Consider the following 20,350-nt stretch of genomic DNA (forward strand, 5'->3'; position numbering starts at 1 on the left):
CGGACCCTGGGATCATGACCTGAGTGGAAGGCAGACGCTTAACTGACTGAGCCATCCAGGTACCCCTATACAGACTTATACCCAAATATGCATAGCAGATATGTAGCTCCAAACTGGAAACAATTCAAATGTCTACTGACAGATGAATGGATAGACAAATTACAGCATATTTTTACAATGTGATTTTACTCTTAAGAATAAAAAAGAAATGACTGACACACACAACAACCTTGATAAATCTCAAATATGTTGAGTGAAAAAAATTCAGATTAAGTACATACCATATTATTTCATTTATATAAATTTCTAGAAAGTGCAAAGTAATCTGTTGTAAGAGAAAGCAGATCTATGATTCTTTTGGGATGGGGAGTAGGAAAGAGTTGAGGGACAGGGACTATGAAGTGGCATGAGGAAGCTATTGTGAATGATAGATATATTCCCTGTCTTGATTATGCTGATGGTATCAGGGATGTATACATGTGTTGAAACTTACCAGTTTTTACTTTACATATTTATAGTTTATAATATTTCAGCTATACTTCAAGAAAGCTATTTAAAAAATATTTCCAATGTAGTTTCCTAAGGCTTTTAGAATAAAAACAAAAATTTTAAATATAGCCTGCATAGTCTGACCTTTACTTTCATCAGCGTCTTCTCACTTGATGTTTGCCCTTGTTTTTGTGTTCTAGTTATTCAGAGCTTATCTCTGTCCTTCCTACACTCCTTGTTTTTGGCATCACATGTTCTCTGTATATTTTATTCCCTCTATTTGAGAAATTTTCCTTACTGCATTTGTCCAGTAAGCTCTCATTCATCTTTCTGATCACTTTCTCAATCATGCCTTCTCTGACCTCCTTATTAGGTAAGATCCCCCTGTATGCTGTCATGGAGTCGTGAAGCTCTACTCAAAGCACTTCTTCCAAATTGCCTTCCCTTACTAGTCTCCACAAAGGCCAGAACTGTATTGATCTACTTACACTGTATTCCAAACTTAGCATAGCATATAGCACATGATAGACACGCAAAAGTACTTGTTGAGGGAATTGAATGAAGAAGAAAATAGTAATTGGGAACCAAAAATGGGAAATGAAGTAAATACACTAACATCATAAAACCAGCAAAAGCTTTTCTGTGGTCAGATGCTAGCAACTTTAGCAAATACAATTCAGATCTTAAAACGTATTATACTTGAGACTGACTATCTGTATAATGATGGGAGAGAGCACCACCATCAGGGATTAATTCACACACTGTAGTAAAAGATAGTTTTTTTTTTTTTTCACAACAATCATATTTTAAGCAAACAGGAAATGGAAATTTAGTTAAGCTATGTTTATAATTTAGTGTCATCAAGGACTTTAACCAGCATGCTTGCAGCTTACCAAGAGAAAAAGAGATAATTGGGTTATAATCTTAATTCTATAGTATTTTAGTGAAGATTGTAAGAGAGATCTGATGTCTTCATAGTTTCTGGCATGCATTTGTTTCATTGAGTGTTTATTTCACTTTGTTTGGGTAGGATTAACAGAGGGCCCCTGCTTGCAACATAATAGAGTGGTGTTCTTGAGGGTAAGTAAGTCACCTCATTTAGCTCTTGCAGCTTGAAGAACCATCTATTGTTCAGATGAAAGAAGCTGATAAGGAAAATCCATTTGTAATAGTGAAGCACAGTGGCAATATAAAGCCATTTAAAATGAGCTGCGTTTTTGACACAGCCTGTCCATGAATTGCTGCTTTCAAAGTTGAACTCTGATTTAGTATATTTGGTTGACAATTAACAATTTGCTTTTGTTTCACAGATGGGCAAACACAGTATAAAAATAGAATTAGTGATTTCATAGAAAATTTGCTGTGTTTGACATATATTTGAAATAAGTTTCTTGGCTAGATTTGGTGTGTAATGAATGAATGAATGAAAAAAGAAATGAATGAGTGAACAAATTAGTATTATTAAGCATGCATTAATAAGTGACAGGTCAACAAAATAAACAGTCAACAAAATGAAAAGCCAATCTCTAGAATGAGAGAAATATTTGCAAATCATATATGTACTGGATAAGGGATTAAGATCCAAAATTATATAAAGAACTTATAAAACTCAATAACAGAAAACCTCTAAAACCCAAAAAAATTAATTAAAAATGGGCAGAAGAACTGTGTAGATATTTTACCAAAGAAGACATACAAATAGCCAACAGGTATAAGAAAAGGTACTCAATATCACTAACCATCAGGGAAATACACATTAGAACCATGATGAGATATCACATCATTCCTGTTAGAATGACTATCATAAAAAAGAGAAGATCACAAGTGTTAGTGAGGATGTGCAGAAGAGAAAATCCTTGGCTGGTGATGCTACAGAAACAACCTGAATGTTCATCTGGGTGAATGAATTAATTTGTTGTATATACATTGGGATATTATTCAGCCATAAAAAAGAAATCTTGCCATTTATAACAACATGGATGGACCTTGAGGACACTGTATTAAATGAAATGAGTCAGACAGAGATAGACAAGGACTGTATGATAAAACTTATGTGTGGAATCTAAAAAAGCCAAACTCGTAGAAATGGAGAGTAGAATGGTGATGACCGGAGGCTGAGGGATAGAGGGAATGGAGAGATGTTGGTCAAAGGGTGCAAACTTTTAGTTATGAGATAAATAAATTTTGAGGATGTAATGTTCAACATGGTGATTATAGTTAACAATATTATATATTTGAGAGTTGCTAAAAGAGTAGATCTTAAACATTCTTACCACACAAAAGAAACAGCAATTATATGAGATGACATAGGTGTTAGCTAACACTATAGTGGTCATAATTTGGCAGTATATTAGTGAATCAAATCAACAACTTGTGCTCCTTAAACTTACACAACTGTATATCCCAATAAAAAATAGAGCTTTTATAACTTAAAAGTACAATAACAAATTGAAAACAAAATAAGTGTTTTAAAGGTCTAAAGACAGAATTAGTACATGGAAAGATTTCTGAAGAAATTACCCATTGCAGCATAAGCAGCTAAAGAGCAAATACAAAAGAAAGAGAAAGTAAATATATGTATAATCACAATTTAAGGGAAAAAAAAGAGGATAAGAGAACATGAGGGATAGAAAAATGCAAAGTGATATGCTTTCACATTTTTTATGATCAATTGAAGACCTAAATCCTTGGATTCATTTTGTAATTGATTGAAGACATGAATTCTTAGATGTGACCCTCAGAAGAAGACCTAGACAGGATAAAGAAAGTGAAGTCCATATCTAACTACATTTGAGGTGGATCTCCAAAACAGCAAAACAATGAAAAAAAGCAATCACTGTGAAACAACTGAGCAATTACAGACCAAAAAAAAAAAAAAAAAAAAAAAAAAGCAACTGGACTTATTCTTGAAAATACTGGAAAAAATAGCTGGCAACCTAGAATTTATACTCAGCTAAACTTTCATGTAAATACCTAATAAAATAACCAAATAAAATAAAAGAACATTTTCACAGAAATCAAAATATTACAGCTGATTTTTGCTCAAGTATAGTCTATAAGATACTTATGGAGAATAAACATGAGTCTCACAGGATTTTTAATGGAAATTTAAATTGATACAAACATAAACATATACAGTGGCTCTTAACACTAAGTAGCACTTAACACATTGAAATTTTTTTTAAATATTTTATTTATTTATTTGACAGACAGAGATCACAAGCAGGCAGAGAGGCAGGCAGAGAGAGAGGAGGGAAGCAGGCTCCCCGCCGAGCAGAGAGCCCGATGTGGGGCCAGATCCCAGGACCCTGGGATCGTGACCTGAGCCAAAGGCAGAGGCTTTAACCCACTGAGCCACCCAGACACCCCAACACATTGCTCTTTGCTCCAGGAATTCCTTATCTGTAACTTTTAGCCTCATAATTTTGTTATGTATATGTGCACATATTTGCCCATATGAACATTTCAATTTTTTTCATAATATTAAGAAATATTTTTGACCTGAAACAAGAAGAGGCTTGTTAAATATGCCATGAAATATTGAAATACTATGACATTATTAATGCCATTTTTGTATGAAAATTTTTGTCTAAAATCATGAATAGATATCAAATGTATATTATTTTCAAAAACAGCACACACTATTATACATAGTTTGAATGCCATTTTGTTATGGTGCTCCTGGAGCTGTCTCTTCCAAGATACTATAATCAGTTACCTCTGATAAGGGAGTTGTGAGTATTTTCAAGTTGCTATTTTTTTCTGTTCCCATTAGTACTTAAAAATTATTTCTAGGTGCCCCTGGGTGGCTCAGTCAGTTGAGTGTCCAACTCTTACTTTCAGCTCAGATCCTGATCTCATGGGTTTTGGATCAATCCCTGCATCAGTTTTTGCACTCAGTGGGAGTCTGGATGTTCACTCCCTCTGCCCCTTTCCCACTCTCTGTCTCCCTGTCTCTCTCTTTCTCTCAACTAAATAAATGAAATCTTTGAAAAAAGTAGCAACCTTCATTTTAATAAATAAATAAATAAATAAATAAAATTATTTTTACTTTGCTTTTGTACTTAGCTTTTGTACTTAGCATTTGTACTAATATTTTAAGTAACATTTAGTAACATTTTTTCTATCTTTAGGTATGAAAAAAAGGTATATATATATATATATATGCCAGGCGCTGGGATCAGGTATTTTCACATATGGCATTTTAGTAAATCCTCATAGGAACCCAGTAATGTAGGTGTTTTATTTAACAACCCTTCCACATTTTTTAAAGGATAAGAAAATTAACTGTCAAAGGGGTTAAGCAATTATCTCACTTACATAGTAAATGGGAAAGCTAGGCCTAGAACCCAAGACTCAAATCTTATTCTTTTAACGCTGAAATCAAATTTGGTAAACAAGCCTAAAAAGAGGTGTGTGTTTGTTTTTTCATTTGATTTTCATACTGAAGAAATTTGTCCAGGTGGTACAGAAGGTGATGTTTGGAGTAGCTTTTTCAAAATGGTAGTAAAACTGAACAGTGGTTAAAAGGAACATGATGAGAAATCTTACAGACAAAAATTTGCCTTGCCTCATATTGAAGCTGAGGACAATCATTATTTCAAAATACTTGATGCTAATAGAAAATCTCAAAATTGATTTTGAATCAATGGGCTGCATTTCCTCAATAAAAGTTGTATTCTTTACAACTAGGAGGTGGAGGCTTGGGGCTGGATTAAGAGATAAACATCTACATTAGTTCAGCTAGGGCAGAGGTGGGGACTATAGAAATCCTGGCTTAACCCATATCTTCATTTTTTTCTTAATTTACTCATTTAGTGACTCAATCATTCCAGATTTCAAATAAGCACAATTATTTCAAATAAAGGTCAAGCAAACATGCTAATTATGATTCAAATAAAGGTCAACTAATAATTAAGTGTGACTGGCCCACATACTTCGGGGCAGATGGGTAGACATGGAGGAATCAGATATGACAGAGCATGAAGAGTGGGGTAAGCATGATGCAATTTATTTAATTTTTTAAAGATTTCATTTATTTGAGAAAGAAAGCATGAGCAGGGAGCAGGGGAGGAGCAGAGTGAGAAGCAGACTCTCCACTGACAGGAGCCCAATGTGGGACTCGATCCCAGAACCCTGGGGTCATGACCTGAGCCGAAGGCAGATGCTTAACTGACTGAGCCACCCATGTGTCCCAAGCATGATGCATTTTAGAGTCAGTTTTATGGGGTCTGACTCTAGTACAAAGCCTCACTGTGGGTATGTGTTCCTCAGTGGGAGGGACTTGAGAGAACTGAGGAAGTGTGTGAGGAGAATTTGGGAGAGTACAATTTGTGAAGAAAGCTTAAAGAGTCAGAGTTGTTCAGTCTAAAGATATTATACACATCAGGTGGCTCTAATAGGTTTATTCTTTCCTGTTAATTTTAATTGAGAAATAAAATCAGGAAATCAACATAAAGCTCTTCCAATTTACTGAGTCCCTAGAACAAACCAAGTAAGAGTGACAGGAGTTTTGAGGTACATTATCTCACAAGCCTTATAACAATCCTATAGCTTTATTATCATTTTATAGAACAGGAAATTGTGGTTCAGAGAAGTTAACTAAACTGGTCAGACATTCTTCAGACTGAAAGTACACTTATTAATAATTCAATATACTTTGTTACTGTTAAAAAAAAAAGAAAAGCTACTTCATCCCTTTTTCCCAACAGTCACTTCAATTAGTCTGTAAACACTGATGACAGAAAAGCATATTCATAGGCCTATTCACCTTACATATTTGAGGAAGCTCAATGATAAAAATAGTATGTATTACAACCTTATTGATGATGTAATTACATGAAAATATCTTCACTGAAGATTAAGTGAAAATAAGGGGACTCAATTTATAGTGAAAGGAAGTGGGAGAAGGAGTATAAGGTTGAAATCACACAGGTGTTCATTGCAAAACCTAGTGTGTCTAATTGGCTCCAAAGTTCTTATGTTTTCTAAATCTACCGCACTTTCCTTATAGGAGTCACTGGGAAGAATTCCCTTGAAGAGGTACTAAATAACAGACCTTATTATGGAAAGTAGGTGAAAAATAGAGATGTGTTAGCTGTAAGTGAGAGGCAGAGCGGCCTACTTTAAGAACTTGGCTCATTGAGTCTGACTGGTTGGGTTCGAATTCTAATTCTATCACCCAGATAAGATGTTATCTACTGTGTTATTGTTCCCAATATTCTCTCCTTCCTCCACGTGAGAAAATTATCCTTTTCCACTTGACAGGCATTACTTTGGGCCATATGACCTGCCTTGGCTAATAGAATGTAAAGAGTGAGAGGTTGGTAATGTCTGAGCAGAAGTGTTAAGAGCCAGTGTATATTCGGCCATCGACTGGTTTTCCTTCTGTTGGGAGAATATCACGTCCCTAATAGAGGCTGTTCTTCTGTTCATGGAATGACATGGCTCAAGCCATAGTCAATCTGTGAAGGACATCTAACATGAGGAAAAAATAAACATTTGTGGTTGAAAGCCATGGAGATTTTTTTGAGAATATGATGGGCCTAAATTTTTTTTGTCAGTTGATTCATTAAGCTAACTAGGATCAGTTTTGTTAGCCTACAGACATCTCTCTGTGATTCAGTTTCCTTTTTTTTTTTTTAATAAGATTTAGTGGTTGTGGTGATTAAATAAATTAGTGTAGATAAAGTACTTAAACCAGAGGGGAGGAGCTAAATATTTCTCTGAAGAAGAAAAGTCTTGATCCATAGTGTTTACCAATTTATCTGGTGTACATACTTTTTCCAAGGCTGATTCCAAATTATCATCATCATGGTGTCACTGAATGGAGGGTTGTGAAAGATGTACATGCATCGGGCTCCCAACAGTAGAGTTTGGCTCTAGCACATTGGTGAATTTAGAGCAGTGCACCCGGTGGACACTGTATTTGAGCATATCAAATAGTAAGCACTACAGAAGAGTTTAATGAAGATAGGTGACTGGATGAAATTGGTTCTTAAATTTTCTTTACATTCTTAAGAGTCTATATTGGAAGACAACTCCCAATTTAATCACCAGAGGTAAACTGAGAGGTGCTCTGGTTTACCCATTTCATTGTGATAGACAGGAGAACTGGGGCCTAGAGAGGTTAAGTAGCTTGCTCAAAGTTACCCAGCCTGCGAGAAGAAACACCAGGACTCCTAGTGTCCACTATACTTTTTCCCTTCCAACATGAACCATCTCTTCTTAAAAATTGCTATGGAAAGGATCAGCAAAGAAAGAAAAAAAGGATAAATAGCTGATGCTTCTTACCTTGTCTCAATTAGGAATGAGAGCAATAACAATAAATAAAAGATTAAAGATAAGCCCTGTTCATGTTTATTGATAATCCTATTCTTTTGGTGTGTGATTTTGAGTCAGTTTTGAGGGAAGGTTGTCATTAGAAAAAATTTTTAATTGTGTATAGTTGTCATGTATCATTTTGAAGAACTGGAAATATTACCAATCATTGAAATGTCTAATTAAGGGTGACTATTTTGACTATTAAAATGAGTAAATGAGTGCATCAGCTCCTGGCATGCCCCAGTAATATCTCCTCCTAAAAATATTGCTGTACATTCCCATGTAGAATACTCCCAAATTAGTGCTTTTCAGACCAATAATGCAGGGTGTTCATATTTTAAGGTAACAGTGATTCATTTTTTTTTTTAACCATAGTGGTTACTGGCTGTAACTATGGAATGCATTGTCATGGAAACCACATCTCCCCTTTCTCCCCCTCTTCAATTCACCCCAGAGCCATTATTGAGAAACAAGAATTAAAGGAAAGCATTTTGTGAGATGCCTATGAGAAGATAACAGGTACACACACACACAGACGCACACACACACACGTGTGTGTGTGCGTCTGTGTGTGTGTGTACAGAGAAATGAATTCTCACTGATTAAATTTAAACAGTAAAAGATTAAAGCACTGAACTATATATTTTTCTTTATATATTGCCTTTGGCTTTCTCAATCTAAACCAGCACAAATTGTAGAATGGGAAATAACTTGAACATAGCAGCCTTAAATGCTGCCCTAGAATAGGAGGTCAGCCTTAGCTTGGGTAATTCATTAGGGAAAGACTGTGTTAGTTATTATTGGAACATCACAATATAGAGCATACAATACTTTTGGGGTGTTTGAAATCCAAATTATAGGCTAATGAATAAGGGAAATATTGTACAACTTTTTTAGAATCCATTTGCCTTTGGAAAAACAGCCATAATTATAGATGCTCTGTAGGTGGAAGTGCTCACACAGTCACACATTTTATGGTAACATAAAGGGATAAAATGATAAGGGGTACACTTAACGTGTGAATATGACTTTAGGATTCTACAGAAGGCACCAGACCAGAGTTCTACTCCTCAAAAGTGACTCGGGGTGTTTAAGCACATATATATTAGACCCCCTGAGTCCCTGCCGACCCTGATGCATGACAGATTGAATCAGTGCCAATTGACAGGAAGGGAATTGACGAGGTAAGGATTCCTGTGCTTAGTAGGAGAATCCCCAAAGCCTGAATCCCCAAAGCTGCCCTCTTCAGTTAGAGCCAAATTTGTCTCAACTTTTACTGCCTTTTCATGCTGATCTTTGCTCATACTTTGTTCCATGTTGATTTCCCTTTAGGAGGTCTTAATTTTGTAAGCAGGACCCATATTCCTCTCACCAGAAGGCTGATTAAAAATGTAGAGCCCTTGATATCCTCCTGGCCTATGGAATGATAATGCAAGGGTTGAGCCTGAGACTCCTCGGGAATTAGGCAATCAGGTTCGGTTTCCATTAGTCTGAAACAGGAGGGTGGGGTATTTTGAATACAGGCAGGTGAAGAAGTTTGTGGGGCAGGCGCCGCATTCGACTTGACAGTTTGCAGGTTGGTTTGTTTTGTTGCTGCTCTTGCTGAAACTTTGTAAGTCTGAATCGTATAGTGATATTGGGGCTCATTAATTCAGAGTACAGTTGGTCGGTATTCTCATGGAATTGCATCAGGAAGATGTGATTCTGGCTAAGTTTGCTGTGGATATTTAAGACTATTTTGTTGCTCTATTTCAAGTGGGATCTGAGGTTAATGCCCAATCAGAGACTTTGGAAACTGCCCTATTCCTGTATATATGACAGGCCTAATCCTTCTCGGATAAATCTGGAGTCATTAGGGCATACTTCTGGAGAAGTGTGATGTTGCTTTGTAAATTATCTTCTGTCACTTGTCTTTGAACCTTATCTTTTTTTTTTTTTAAGATTTTATTTATTTATTTGACAGACAAACAGGCAGGCAGAGAGAGAGGGAAGCAGGCTCCCCGCTGAGCAGAGAGCCTGATGTGGGGCTCGATCCTAGGACCTTGGGATCATGACCTGAGCCGAAGGCAAAGGCTTTAACCCACTAAGACACCCAGGGGGCCCTGAACCTTATGCTCATGGCTTATTGATTGTGTGACTTGGGCAAATGACACAATCTCAGGGCCTCAGGTTCTTCCTCTAGAAAAACATGTCCAATAATACCTGTCTTTCAGGCTAAGACAGGAAACAGGCTATGTAAGTAAGGAGCAGCTGCTATGTACCACTGGGGCTCAATCAGGAATTTCTTTACGGTCTCTAGTCTTCATGACAGTTCTGCAAGGTAGTTCTGCTTTACAGAGAAGCAAACAGAGACTCAAGCACGGTAAGTGACTTACACAAAGCCACTCAGCCTGCGAGCCAGAGTCTAATTCCAAATCCTGATGCTTTGCTCTTTTTCCACCAACCATTTATAAGGCATAGTGCCAGGCACTCAGGTGGCACCAAAACAGTGCTAGCAAGTTTTACCCACTTCCTACTCTTCCTGCTCTTCTGCATCCTTCCTATCACTTTTTTTTTTTTTTTTTTTTTTTGTCTCCAATAAGCAGTTTTGCAGCTGGGCCAGCCACATGCTGAATTTTTTTTCCATCTTAAGCAATTTTGATAGCTTCACTTTAGAAAAAGGAAGAAAAAGAAAAAAAAGAGAGAGAGAGAGAGAGGAAGAAAAGAAAAGAAAAAAAAAAGAAGAAGAACAGCACATCATCCACCAGTCTTGTCATTCATACTTCCAGAACAGCATAGAGACTTCTGGGGCTTTCTGGAGCCTCTAAGATATCAAGGTGGGGAAGGGACTGACTCTTCTTTTTTGAGTTTGAAAAATGTTGTATCGATAAAGCCTGAGGTGGATTCTACCACCTAGGGAGTGAGTCAGCTCGCTGACCCAGAAGTCAAGGGCAGAGGGCCCCAGCGGAACCATTTCCAGTGCACTTCTACCCCAGGTGCCTTTGCCGGCCATCAACTCAGGCACAGTAGTCGCAGAGGGCCAGCATGGACAATGCACCCAGCAGGGTGCCACAGGGGCCTCCCCTTCTTCAGAGCTCGTCCTTGGAGGTCGCCTGTGGGGGGGTAGCGGCGATGGGGGTCGAGTGTGGTCTCGATTTTTAGCCCTGGAGCCCTCTCACAGCGACCCCAGAGGTCCCTGGGTTGCACGGAGGGAGCGGCAGGCTAGGCTAGGCTAGCGAGCACCTTGCTCCCTCCCTCTGTCGGCCCCTCCCTTCCACCCCATTGCCCGGCCAGCGCTCCCCACGGTGACTCTGGATTGCAGCAAGCCACTGGCTTTTTACCAAATCGGGAGCTGCAGTATTTTTTTTTTTTTTTTTTTCCCCTTCAGAGAGAATAATTTCAGCCCCCTTCAGCTCGCATGACAATCTTGTGTGACTGGGGCGAGTAGGCGGGCACATCCTTTTACATGCTAATACTGCCCCACCTCCTTTGAACCCTCCTCTAAGCGCCTGGCTCCGTTTTATTTTTATTTTATACATTTTTAATTTTTTTTTTAATTTTACCTACTCCAAATTCACCGTAGGGGGGAAAACCCTTCTTGGTTCTGTCCCTCCCCCCACGCCTCATTCCCCAGGGAAGGGAGACCCCAAGACGCTTGTTACTTGCCCGCGTTGCTTCTACCCCGGCGCTGGGATGGCTGCGCGGGGTGCAGGGGGCAGCTATCGGAGCGGCTGCTCGGTCTAGGCTGTCACTCCATGTGCCCGGCGAGCACCGTGTTCGGGTCCCCCAGCGAGCTGCCACTGCCGCAGCCCGAAAGGAATGTCCCCTGTTGTTAAGGACCCTGACTGTTTTACCCCAATGATTTGCCACTGCAAAGTTGCTTGCACCAACAACACTTTGTCGTTGATGTTTGGATGCAAGGTAGGACGAGGTTCATGTCTTTTTAATGCATGCTGCCTCCCCTGGGGGAGCTAACAATTCCTTTTGTTGTTTGTTTATGTGTCTGCTTGTTGGGAGAGTGACAGAAGCTAGGACTTGCTCTACCCTTTCTGGGAGCTGGCTGGGTTTGGGGGCCTTGAGAGTGAACTGATTTTTCTGGCGTCCGATGTTGGGCTGATAACTCCTTTGTGGCAGGACCCTGGTCTCTAATGTACGGAGGTTCCAAGAGCAGATCACTCCTCGGAAAGGGGGCGCCTTAGGTGACTCTGTGCTTGGGATCTTGTTATACATTTAGTTAGTGACTGGGTTTCTGGCTGCTCATTTGCGAGCTCCTGAACTCATCACAGGTTACCACTGCCTGGAGCCCCGGACCCAGACCGCCCACAGTCAGGGTTACCTGCGATGGTAGATGTGCTTGAAATTAAATTGAACATATCAGTTTGCAATTTGACACTTTTAAAACTGAAGAGCTTGTTCTTATTCTAGACAGAAAATCTGGAAATAGGCTCATGTTGCCCCTAATTGTGTATTTGTGTCTGAGCTTATACAACCCACTCAAAATCAACACTCAGAAATTTTATCAAGAGGTGGCGCAATTACTCAGTGGAGTTTCTAGGGAATAACTGTCCCACCCCAGATTTTTGTAAAGGTGATTGGTGTTCACAAGGAAATGAGATTTGAAGAGTTTTGAAGCAGGTTACTATTCATTATTCCTTGTCTCTAACTTTTTTTGGTGGGCTCAAAGATGCACCTCCCTGGAAAAGATGCATAGAATGTGGTATTTGAGCAGTCTTAGCCCATGAAGGGTCTGAGTGCATGCCCCCTCACTCCCAGACATGCACCTTCACTTCTTTTCATTGTGAAAAGCTGGTGGGTTTGCCTGGTCTGTCTGTATGAAACACTTTTGTGGCCACTATGGTGACTGTAAGGACAGAGAGAGCATCATCTAAAAAACAACTAACATTCACCTTCTTAAGTGGATAAAATCCCATGATCCTTATTGCTTTGAAAGATACTACTAGTGACTGGGTTGGACACTGGTCAGCATCTTGCACAGGAGAGTTAAGGAAACATACACGTTCAACTTCATGGCTAGTGCTCAGTGCAGGTGTAAATGTAATGAAAAAATGGGGAGTCAGGACTGTGAGTTTTATCCTGACAACGCTGAGAATCTCTATTCTCCGAGCCTCTGGTTTTCTGTCAAAGGAGAGGCATAGGTGAGGTGATCCTTCTTGGCTCTAATAGTCTCCAGGGATCCTTTCATAAGATCATTTAGTAGTAAAGTTACTGCCAGAGATTTACGTTTTTTACCCCGTATAGTAGACTGCACCTTAGAGTCAGTTAAAAAAATATTGATCATACTAAAGACTAGCTAGATACTCCTTTGGAAACCCCTGGAAAGGTCTTAGAGTCTTAAGGTCTGTGTGTTCATTGTTGTCAGGAAGATGTATGTGAGTGAACAGCACCAGTAGCTAACTTGTTAGCTTCTCTCCCTCCCCCGTCCTGCTACTCTCCCCTGTGCTTCTGTCCACTCACTCCTCTAATTGTATTTACAGCAGCATCTTAGCAAAGGCGACTATTTAAAATCCATTCCCATAAACTTATGAGAATGGCTTTGTAGCACTTAATGATTATAAACAAAGGTGAATTATTTGTCAAGGGAAATTAAACACAAGCTCATAATCAAATAAGATAAGTCATTGGTGTGGAAATGTTGTTGAATATGTGTTCAACCCTTGAAACTCATTTTCAAAGAAGTTTCTTTCATGCTGTTAAATTTTCCACGATTTGCAGACCTTTGGAGGGAACTGGTATAATCACAAGCACACTTTTTTTTTTTTTTTCTTTTTTAAGTCTGGGGAATTACTTTAGTTTAACTTCCTTTAAGTTCTCTTCCTTTTGGTGTTCAGGTTTGGAAAGTTCAGTTGGTGAAAGGGAACCATATCAATAGAGTGAAACACCTAAATCATGTCTGTTCGTAGACATTGGTCCATGGAAAAGAAATCAAGTCTCTGTGAAAATAAAATAATACTTTTAAAGGGTCTATCCCATTCCGTTTTGTCAAGTATTTGAATAAGATCATTCTTCAGCCCCATATACCGGGATTGATAATTATATTGTAATCATACTAAACAGTTATTACACACTAGTTGATGTAAGGCTCTCTCCTTAGAATTTTAGATACGGAAAGAATAATAGAGCCTTCTATTCTAGCCTTTCTCTGATGAACAGCACTCTCTGATGATGATAACATATGTGGGACCCTTACATAGCATCAGATAGGCCTGAGTTTCAAAACTAGGTGTACTACTCACTGGTTGTACAATTTCTCTGTCTCTGCTTCCTCATGGGTAAAGTGGTCCCAGTGAAACTACTGTCTTACATCCTGCTATGTCACTGTGAGAAATACAGTTTAAATGAGATGTATGCTGTGCTTAGTACTTCTGCATTCATCAAATAATTGATATTTTTATTTGACCTTGGGTTATTTTTACAGCTCTTTTACTGCTGGTGGGGGGGCAGTGTACATCTCTTCTAGAAGGACCTTCTTTCACTGTTAATTCTTTGGATAAATTGTTTATTTTTACTGTAAGCTTGATCATAGCTTCTCTTAGAGTTACTTTATGTGAAGTGTTTATATAAAATGTAGGAGCCATTGGTATATAGATAAACATTCATAAAACAAAGTGGATTTATGGAAACTCATGAAAAACTGACACCAATGTTTTACTCAATCAACAAATATTCATTGAGCAACCAAAAAATCTGCGCAGTAGAGATGTAGCAATAAACAGCTCTTGTCCCCCATGGTCTCAAAGTTGAAGGATGTAGTAGGTGACAGTATTAATTGTAGTGTTGATTTATGAAAAAAACATGAAATGAGGATTTTAGTTGAATCTTTGAGCAATGAAACTGGAATTTTAAATAATTATTGGGGAAAAGATAGAGATGTCTTGGAGATAGAGATGTTAATATGGAGCCTCCAAAAATGCATTTATTCCAATATTATCTATAAGTCTGAATATAAGGTTATCAGGATGAGTATTTTTCTGGAAAGATATTTATTATGGCAAAGTCTAAAACCATGTTTACATGTAGGCTGAACTTCATCATCTTCAAAAATAACACTTAAACTGTTTGTTCTTATTCTCCCAAATCTAGTAGTGGCTTAAAAAACATTGAGTAACTTGAGCTTTGAAGGAGGAAGTCCCAAGTAATTTTATTTTGTCACTTAGCAATCTCTAGGGCCCCCGTTTGCTGCATCCTGGCTGTAATTCAGTTTAGTTCGCTGACTATATGACTTATGACTATAAATGTGAAGTGTCTTTCTGTGCCAGGCTCTACGCCAGGCACTGTGAAAGGCATTAAAGGTACAAATATAAGTATGACACAGTTCCTTTCCTCCAGGAATTGCAAGTTTATTGAGGGAGATAATCCTCCTCCCTTCCCTAAAATATAGAAAACTCAAATTCCCACCTGTTTCTCATAAGAGAAACCAAAGCACTGTTATTAAAAAAAGAGTTTTCCTATTTTATTAGTCCTCTTTTTGTCCCAGTCCATACACCATTATCACACAATGCTGCTTATAGGAATGGAATTTTCATGGAGAAAGAGGCCTTCTGAAAGCCTTTTCCCCCCTCATGGTAGTGTTTGTGTTTTATCTGAAAATAGCCATCACGTTTACCTTTACTTAACTCTGTCTTCTCCACTTGTAAAGATCCAAGTTCAAATGTAATTCAGTGGCCAGTCTATGTGTTGTTTCTCTTTCCTTTATCTTGCCCGTAGCTGCATTACAAGGGTCTGCAGTATCTGTGAGGCCCCTTCCCTTCACTCTCTCTTTTCCAGTCACCATTTCCAAGGCAAAAATAAACAAACAACACGATGGAATATTCATTATTTTCCATAATATTCTAAATGTTCAATATAAAGTGAAATGTTCTCCACAGTTATTGCTTTTCTTTTCTTTTCTTTCTTTTTTTTTAAACTCTAAAGGAGTTGTTATTGAAATAGGATTTTGCCTTGGAGAAGCTCTCCTTCCTCTACCCCATATAGCCATTTGTTAATATAACAACTCATCTGAATCAAACCTGCAAGCCCCTAGGCCACATCAGGTGCCTTTAATAGTTGTCTGATGGATTAGGATCAGGAAAAGTTCTTAAAAAAATGTTATAAGTCCTGGAACCTTTTTTTTTCTTTTTTTCCTGTGATTGTTTAGACATTGCACAAACAGTCCCACCCCTCAAAAGAAAGGAATTACTTGAGAGAAAGCAACTTCCCTTTTGTCTATATGGGAACTCGCCCCAAGAAAGAAGAATGAGAATAAGGAAGAGGTTAAAATATTAGAAAATAGAAGAGGATGGAAATAAAAGGAGGAAGGGATTCTTACTGAAGAAGTAAAGGTTAGAAAAAAAAAATCAGCTTGTTTAAATATCCACAAAAGCAAGGCACTATCCTAGGTGCTTTATAAGAATTATTTCTTCAGATCTCTGAAGTTATCAGGCAAACAGAGAAAGCAGGGATGGAGGGAAGGAAAAGGAACTAGAATGGGTTGTGGGAAGGGAAAGAAACTTCAAGAAAGAGGATGAAGAGGAAGGGAAAATGTGTTGCAGGCGTCTATCCTCCAGAGGGTGCTTATACAGTCTCCCAAGATCAGAGTATGTATCAGTACCTCTCTGGTGGACAGTTCCCTGAACACTGGGATTCAACCAACCCCTTGCAAGTTTGTTAATCCTGCCCAGAAAGTCTCTGGCAGATAAGTGGTTTTGTTTGCTCATTTGTTTATTTGAACAAAGCCAAATTTGTTACATAAGAGTAGTGAATATATCTGTCATTATATTCATTAATAGATATATCACTATGTGTATTATTGTGGTTGATATTGTGGTTGATAGGATAGTTTTATGTATTTTGAATATTGCCAGTGCCTGGGGTTTTTGGTATGTTCTTTATTTTTTTGTCTGAAAATGAGATATATATTTGTCAAAATAAATTTTAAAAACATCAAATCAGAAATAAAAAATTTTAGAAAACACCATTGTCCCAGAAGCCTGGAGATTGAAACTGTTATTATTTTAGCATATGTTTTCTTCGTTTTTTTGGTATTTTTTTGTTGTTGGGGGTCTGCAGATAGCTTATTTTAAAAAATGTAGTTGGAGTGATAGTGAGTTTACTTTTGAATGTTTTAAATTTATATTAGGATTTGCATATGTATATTAATAGCTGTATTTTACCTTTATCTTTGGATATTTAGGTTTTTCCCCTATATTTTCTACTATTAAAAATAAAATAAGATGCATATCTTGTTAAATAAGTCTTTTCAGAATTTAGAATTTATTACTTTGGGGAGTCTAGATCAAGAATTACTAAGACATATTTTAAATATTTTAAAACTCTGGATAATGGGTTATTACACTTATTTTAAAGATGGCTATGTAAATTTGCACTGCCACAAGTTACTTTATGTGTTATACCATTCTCCACTTTAAATTCTTTTCTTCTACTTTATGGACTTATAAATAAGAGGTAGTCTATTCTCCTGTGAATAAGGTTAAAACTCTGTTTGACTTTGAGTTTATAGGCATCCCATGCCTATATTGGTGTGTCCCACTTTAAAATTATCTAACATGCAAAAAAATCCAAATGTTCAAAATGGGTATATCAAGGTAACAGCTATTGATACTGTCATTAGGATATTAGTCCCATCACATACACATTCACCTGCTACCACGTGCAAAATACTGTTCTGTATGCTTTATAAATGTCAGCTCACTTAATCCTCACAATAGAGGTGGATATGAAAGTTATCTCCATGTTAGAAATGGGGAGACTGAAGCATACAGACTTTAAGTAACCTGTTTAAAGTCATAAAGCTTTTTAAGTAGCAGAGTCAAAATGTGAGCCCAAGCAATTTATGTCTAGAGCCTACAACTCATTTCTACAATTAATTATAGGGCTCTCTCAAATAACAACTTCATAAGTCCCTTTAAATCAGGAGTCAATTTTCAAAAAAAAGTAATTTATAGGGGCACCTGGGTGATTCAGAGGGTTAGGCCTCTGCCTTCAGCTCAGATCATGGTCTCAGTGTCCTGAGATCAAGCCCTGCATAGCGCTCTCTGCTTAGCGGGGAGCCTGCTTCCCCCTTTCTCTCTGCCTGCTGCTCTGCCTACTTATGATCTCTCTGTGTCAAATAAATGAATAAAATATTTAAAAAATATAATTTATACATACCTTTCTTGGCATAAATTTGAATTTGAATGCAAGGCACACCTGTTAGAAGACTCAACCTCCTTTTAAAGGATTTATTTCAAAGGAGTTTGATCTAATACACCCTTTCCTATAGTATTCATGTTCTCATTTATTACAAAGGTTACTAAACTATATAGATAGGACATGACTTTCTCAAGATGACACAGCAAGTCACAGAGTCAAAGCTAGAACCAGGTCTCCTAATTTGTAGCTCAGTGTTACTTTTCTATGCCATGATCTCTAACTATGAACTAGAAGTTTTTAGAAGGTGAGAGAAGAGAAACTGACAAGTTTTTATCTGTAAAAAGCAGGAAAAATAACACCTTGCTTACAGGACTATTGTAAGAATTAAGTGATATGTCACATATGAAAACATTTATCAAAATGCATGGAATGTAGCAAATACTCAGGACATATTTTTGTTTTCCATTTTATTAAGGCCACTTTGCAAACTGGTAGAAAAAAATGGAGGTTGTTGGTAGTCAACTGAAGAGTGTTCTTTAGTCAAACACATTGAAATTCATCTGTTAGTAAATGGGGTGTACTCTAACCTGACACATTATTAAAGTTTTAATGCCACAAAAGGCAGAATCTAGAAGTTTACATAATTCACACCAAAAAAAAATATATATATCCTAGATTAAATCTGACCCAGAAAGAGAAAATGAAAAATGAGCTAATAAGTGAAGCAGGTGCTGAATATCCCAAGAAGCAGGTTGCATAGGACTTGTGTCCCACTTGACAAAGGATACTTGCCAGTTCAAGGTCCTTTTCAATTCTTTTACCGGTAATAGTGGAAATTGGAGGGGGCGAGACAGTACGTATCAAAAGATAAGGAAGGTTAAATGTTATGCAGTCACTAAAGTATGTTCACAGAAAGGAACATTAAATCATAGAATTTAGGATCTTGAAAAACCTGAGACTTTGTTATTTGTTGTGAAGCCTTTTGCTTCATAATCACTTATGGATTTTCCAGTGAAGTTTCAAAGTCCCTATGGTAAAATCATGTTCAATCCTTTATGAATTCGGTTACTTCAGGATTCCTGGGATACCTAATACTTAATGTTCAAATATTCATAATATTTAGTTGTAAATTCTCTTTCCTTGTTCTATTGCCCTTCTAAAGTCTGACCTCCTTAGGGACAACGTCCGTATATATTCATTTAGTATAGTACCCAAGAAGTCTAGTAAATGTTCCACAAAGGGCAGTCAATAAATATTTCTTGAATGAATGAGTCAGTTCTATAGGTGCTTGCAAATGTTTACTGAATGAGTGAAAAAAAGTGTGTATTTTGTTATAGTTTATTTATTTTCCTTTGGCAATTTGCCTCTGAAAACCTCTTATTATATCAAACTTCCTAGAGTTTATGTTTCCCTGAAGCATAGACGAGGCATTACTCAATATGTTACCTTGGTGTGATGGTTAATTTTGTGTGTGAACTTGATTATGCTCTATCGGGTGCCCAGACATTTGGCCACACATTACTCTAGGTGTGTCTGTGAGGGTTTTTCTGCATGATTTTAACATCTGAATCTTCAGATTGAGTAAAGCAGTTTGCTTTCCTTAAGGTGGATGGGCCTCATCCAATCAGTTGAAGACCTGAATAGACCAAAATGCTTAAGAAGAAACTCCTGCCTCACTGCTTTGACCTCGGATATCAGTCTTTTCTTGCCTTTGATCTCAAACGGAAATGTGAATTCTGCTTGGGTCTCAGTTCTGGTTGGCCTCCAAGTTGGACTTACACCATAAGCTATCCTAATCCTCAGGCCTTCAGACCTGGACAAAAACTGCATGTCGGCTCTCCTGAGTCTCCAACCTGCTGATTGTAGATTTGGGGACTTTTCAGCCTCAATAATTGTGTAAGATAGTTCCATATAATAAATCTCTTTCTGACTTTGTAAAATTCTGACTAATATACCTCGTATCTAGGATGAGATCCCTGGACATGTCGTCGCTAGTAAGTCACTCTTTTCTAGTAAATTACTGGTGAGCTAATAGATTATAATTCACCTGAATCTCTGTGCCATGGGGATATTGCAGTTAAGTTTGTTTTCTCAGAAGGTCCTGGATTTATTTCATTATAAATCGCAGATTATACAGTAGAAATCATGCAATACTTCTTTAATGACTTTTACATCTATATTTGCATATATGAATGTTTGTCAGCCTATAAACACATTAGACAATGCAGTGATTTTTATTAAATATTCAATTATAATTTTACTATGAAAATTTAGATGATCAGATCAAAGAGAATAAGAACATTGTCCTAAATTATGGCTTCTGGAAACCTCATAAAAATATAGTATTTTTTAAAAGATTTTATTTATTTATTTGACAGAGATCACAAGTAAGCAGAGAGGCAGGTGGAGA

The 20,350-nt window shown here is 37.5% G+C and overlaps 1 protein-coding gene across 12 annotated transcripts in view; it reads left to right on the forward strand.

The window, feature by feature from the left end:
* DLG2 (discs large MAGUK scaffold protein 2) overlaps positions 1-20,350 on the forward strand; it is a 2,052,576-nt gene that overhangs the window by 844,832 nt on the left and 1,187,394 nt on the right. Inside the window, exon 1 of one of the 12 annotated variants that reach the window (XM_044258409.1) lies at positions 11,105-11,712. The exons of 10 other annotated variants lie outside the window; for them this stretch is intronic. In XM_044258409.1, the coding sequence (XP_044114344.1) occupies positions 11,611-11,712 (102 nt within the window). In that variant the 5' untranslated portion in view covers positions 11,105-11,610. Of the gene's footprint in view, positions 1-11,104; positions 11,713-20,350 lie in introns of those variants that run through there. One more of the 12 variants, XM_044258423.1, reaches the window with a different exon arrangement.

Source organism: Neovison vison, chromosome 7 (genome assembly GCF_020171115.1).
Source record: "Neovison vison isolate M4711 chromosome 7, ASM_NN_V1, whole genome shotgun sequence".
Lineage (NCBI taxonomy): Eukaryota > Metazoa > Chordata > Mammalia > Carnivora > Mustelidae > Neogale > Neogale vison.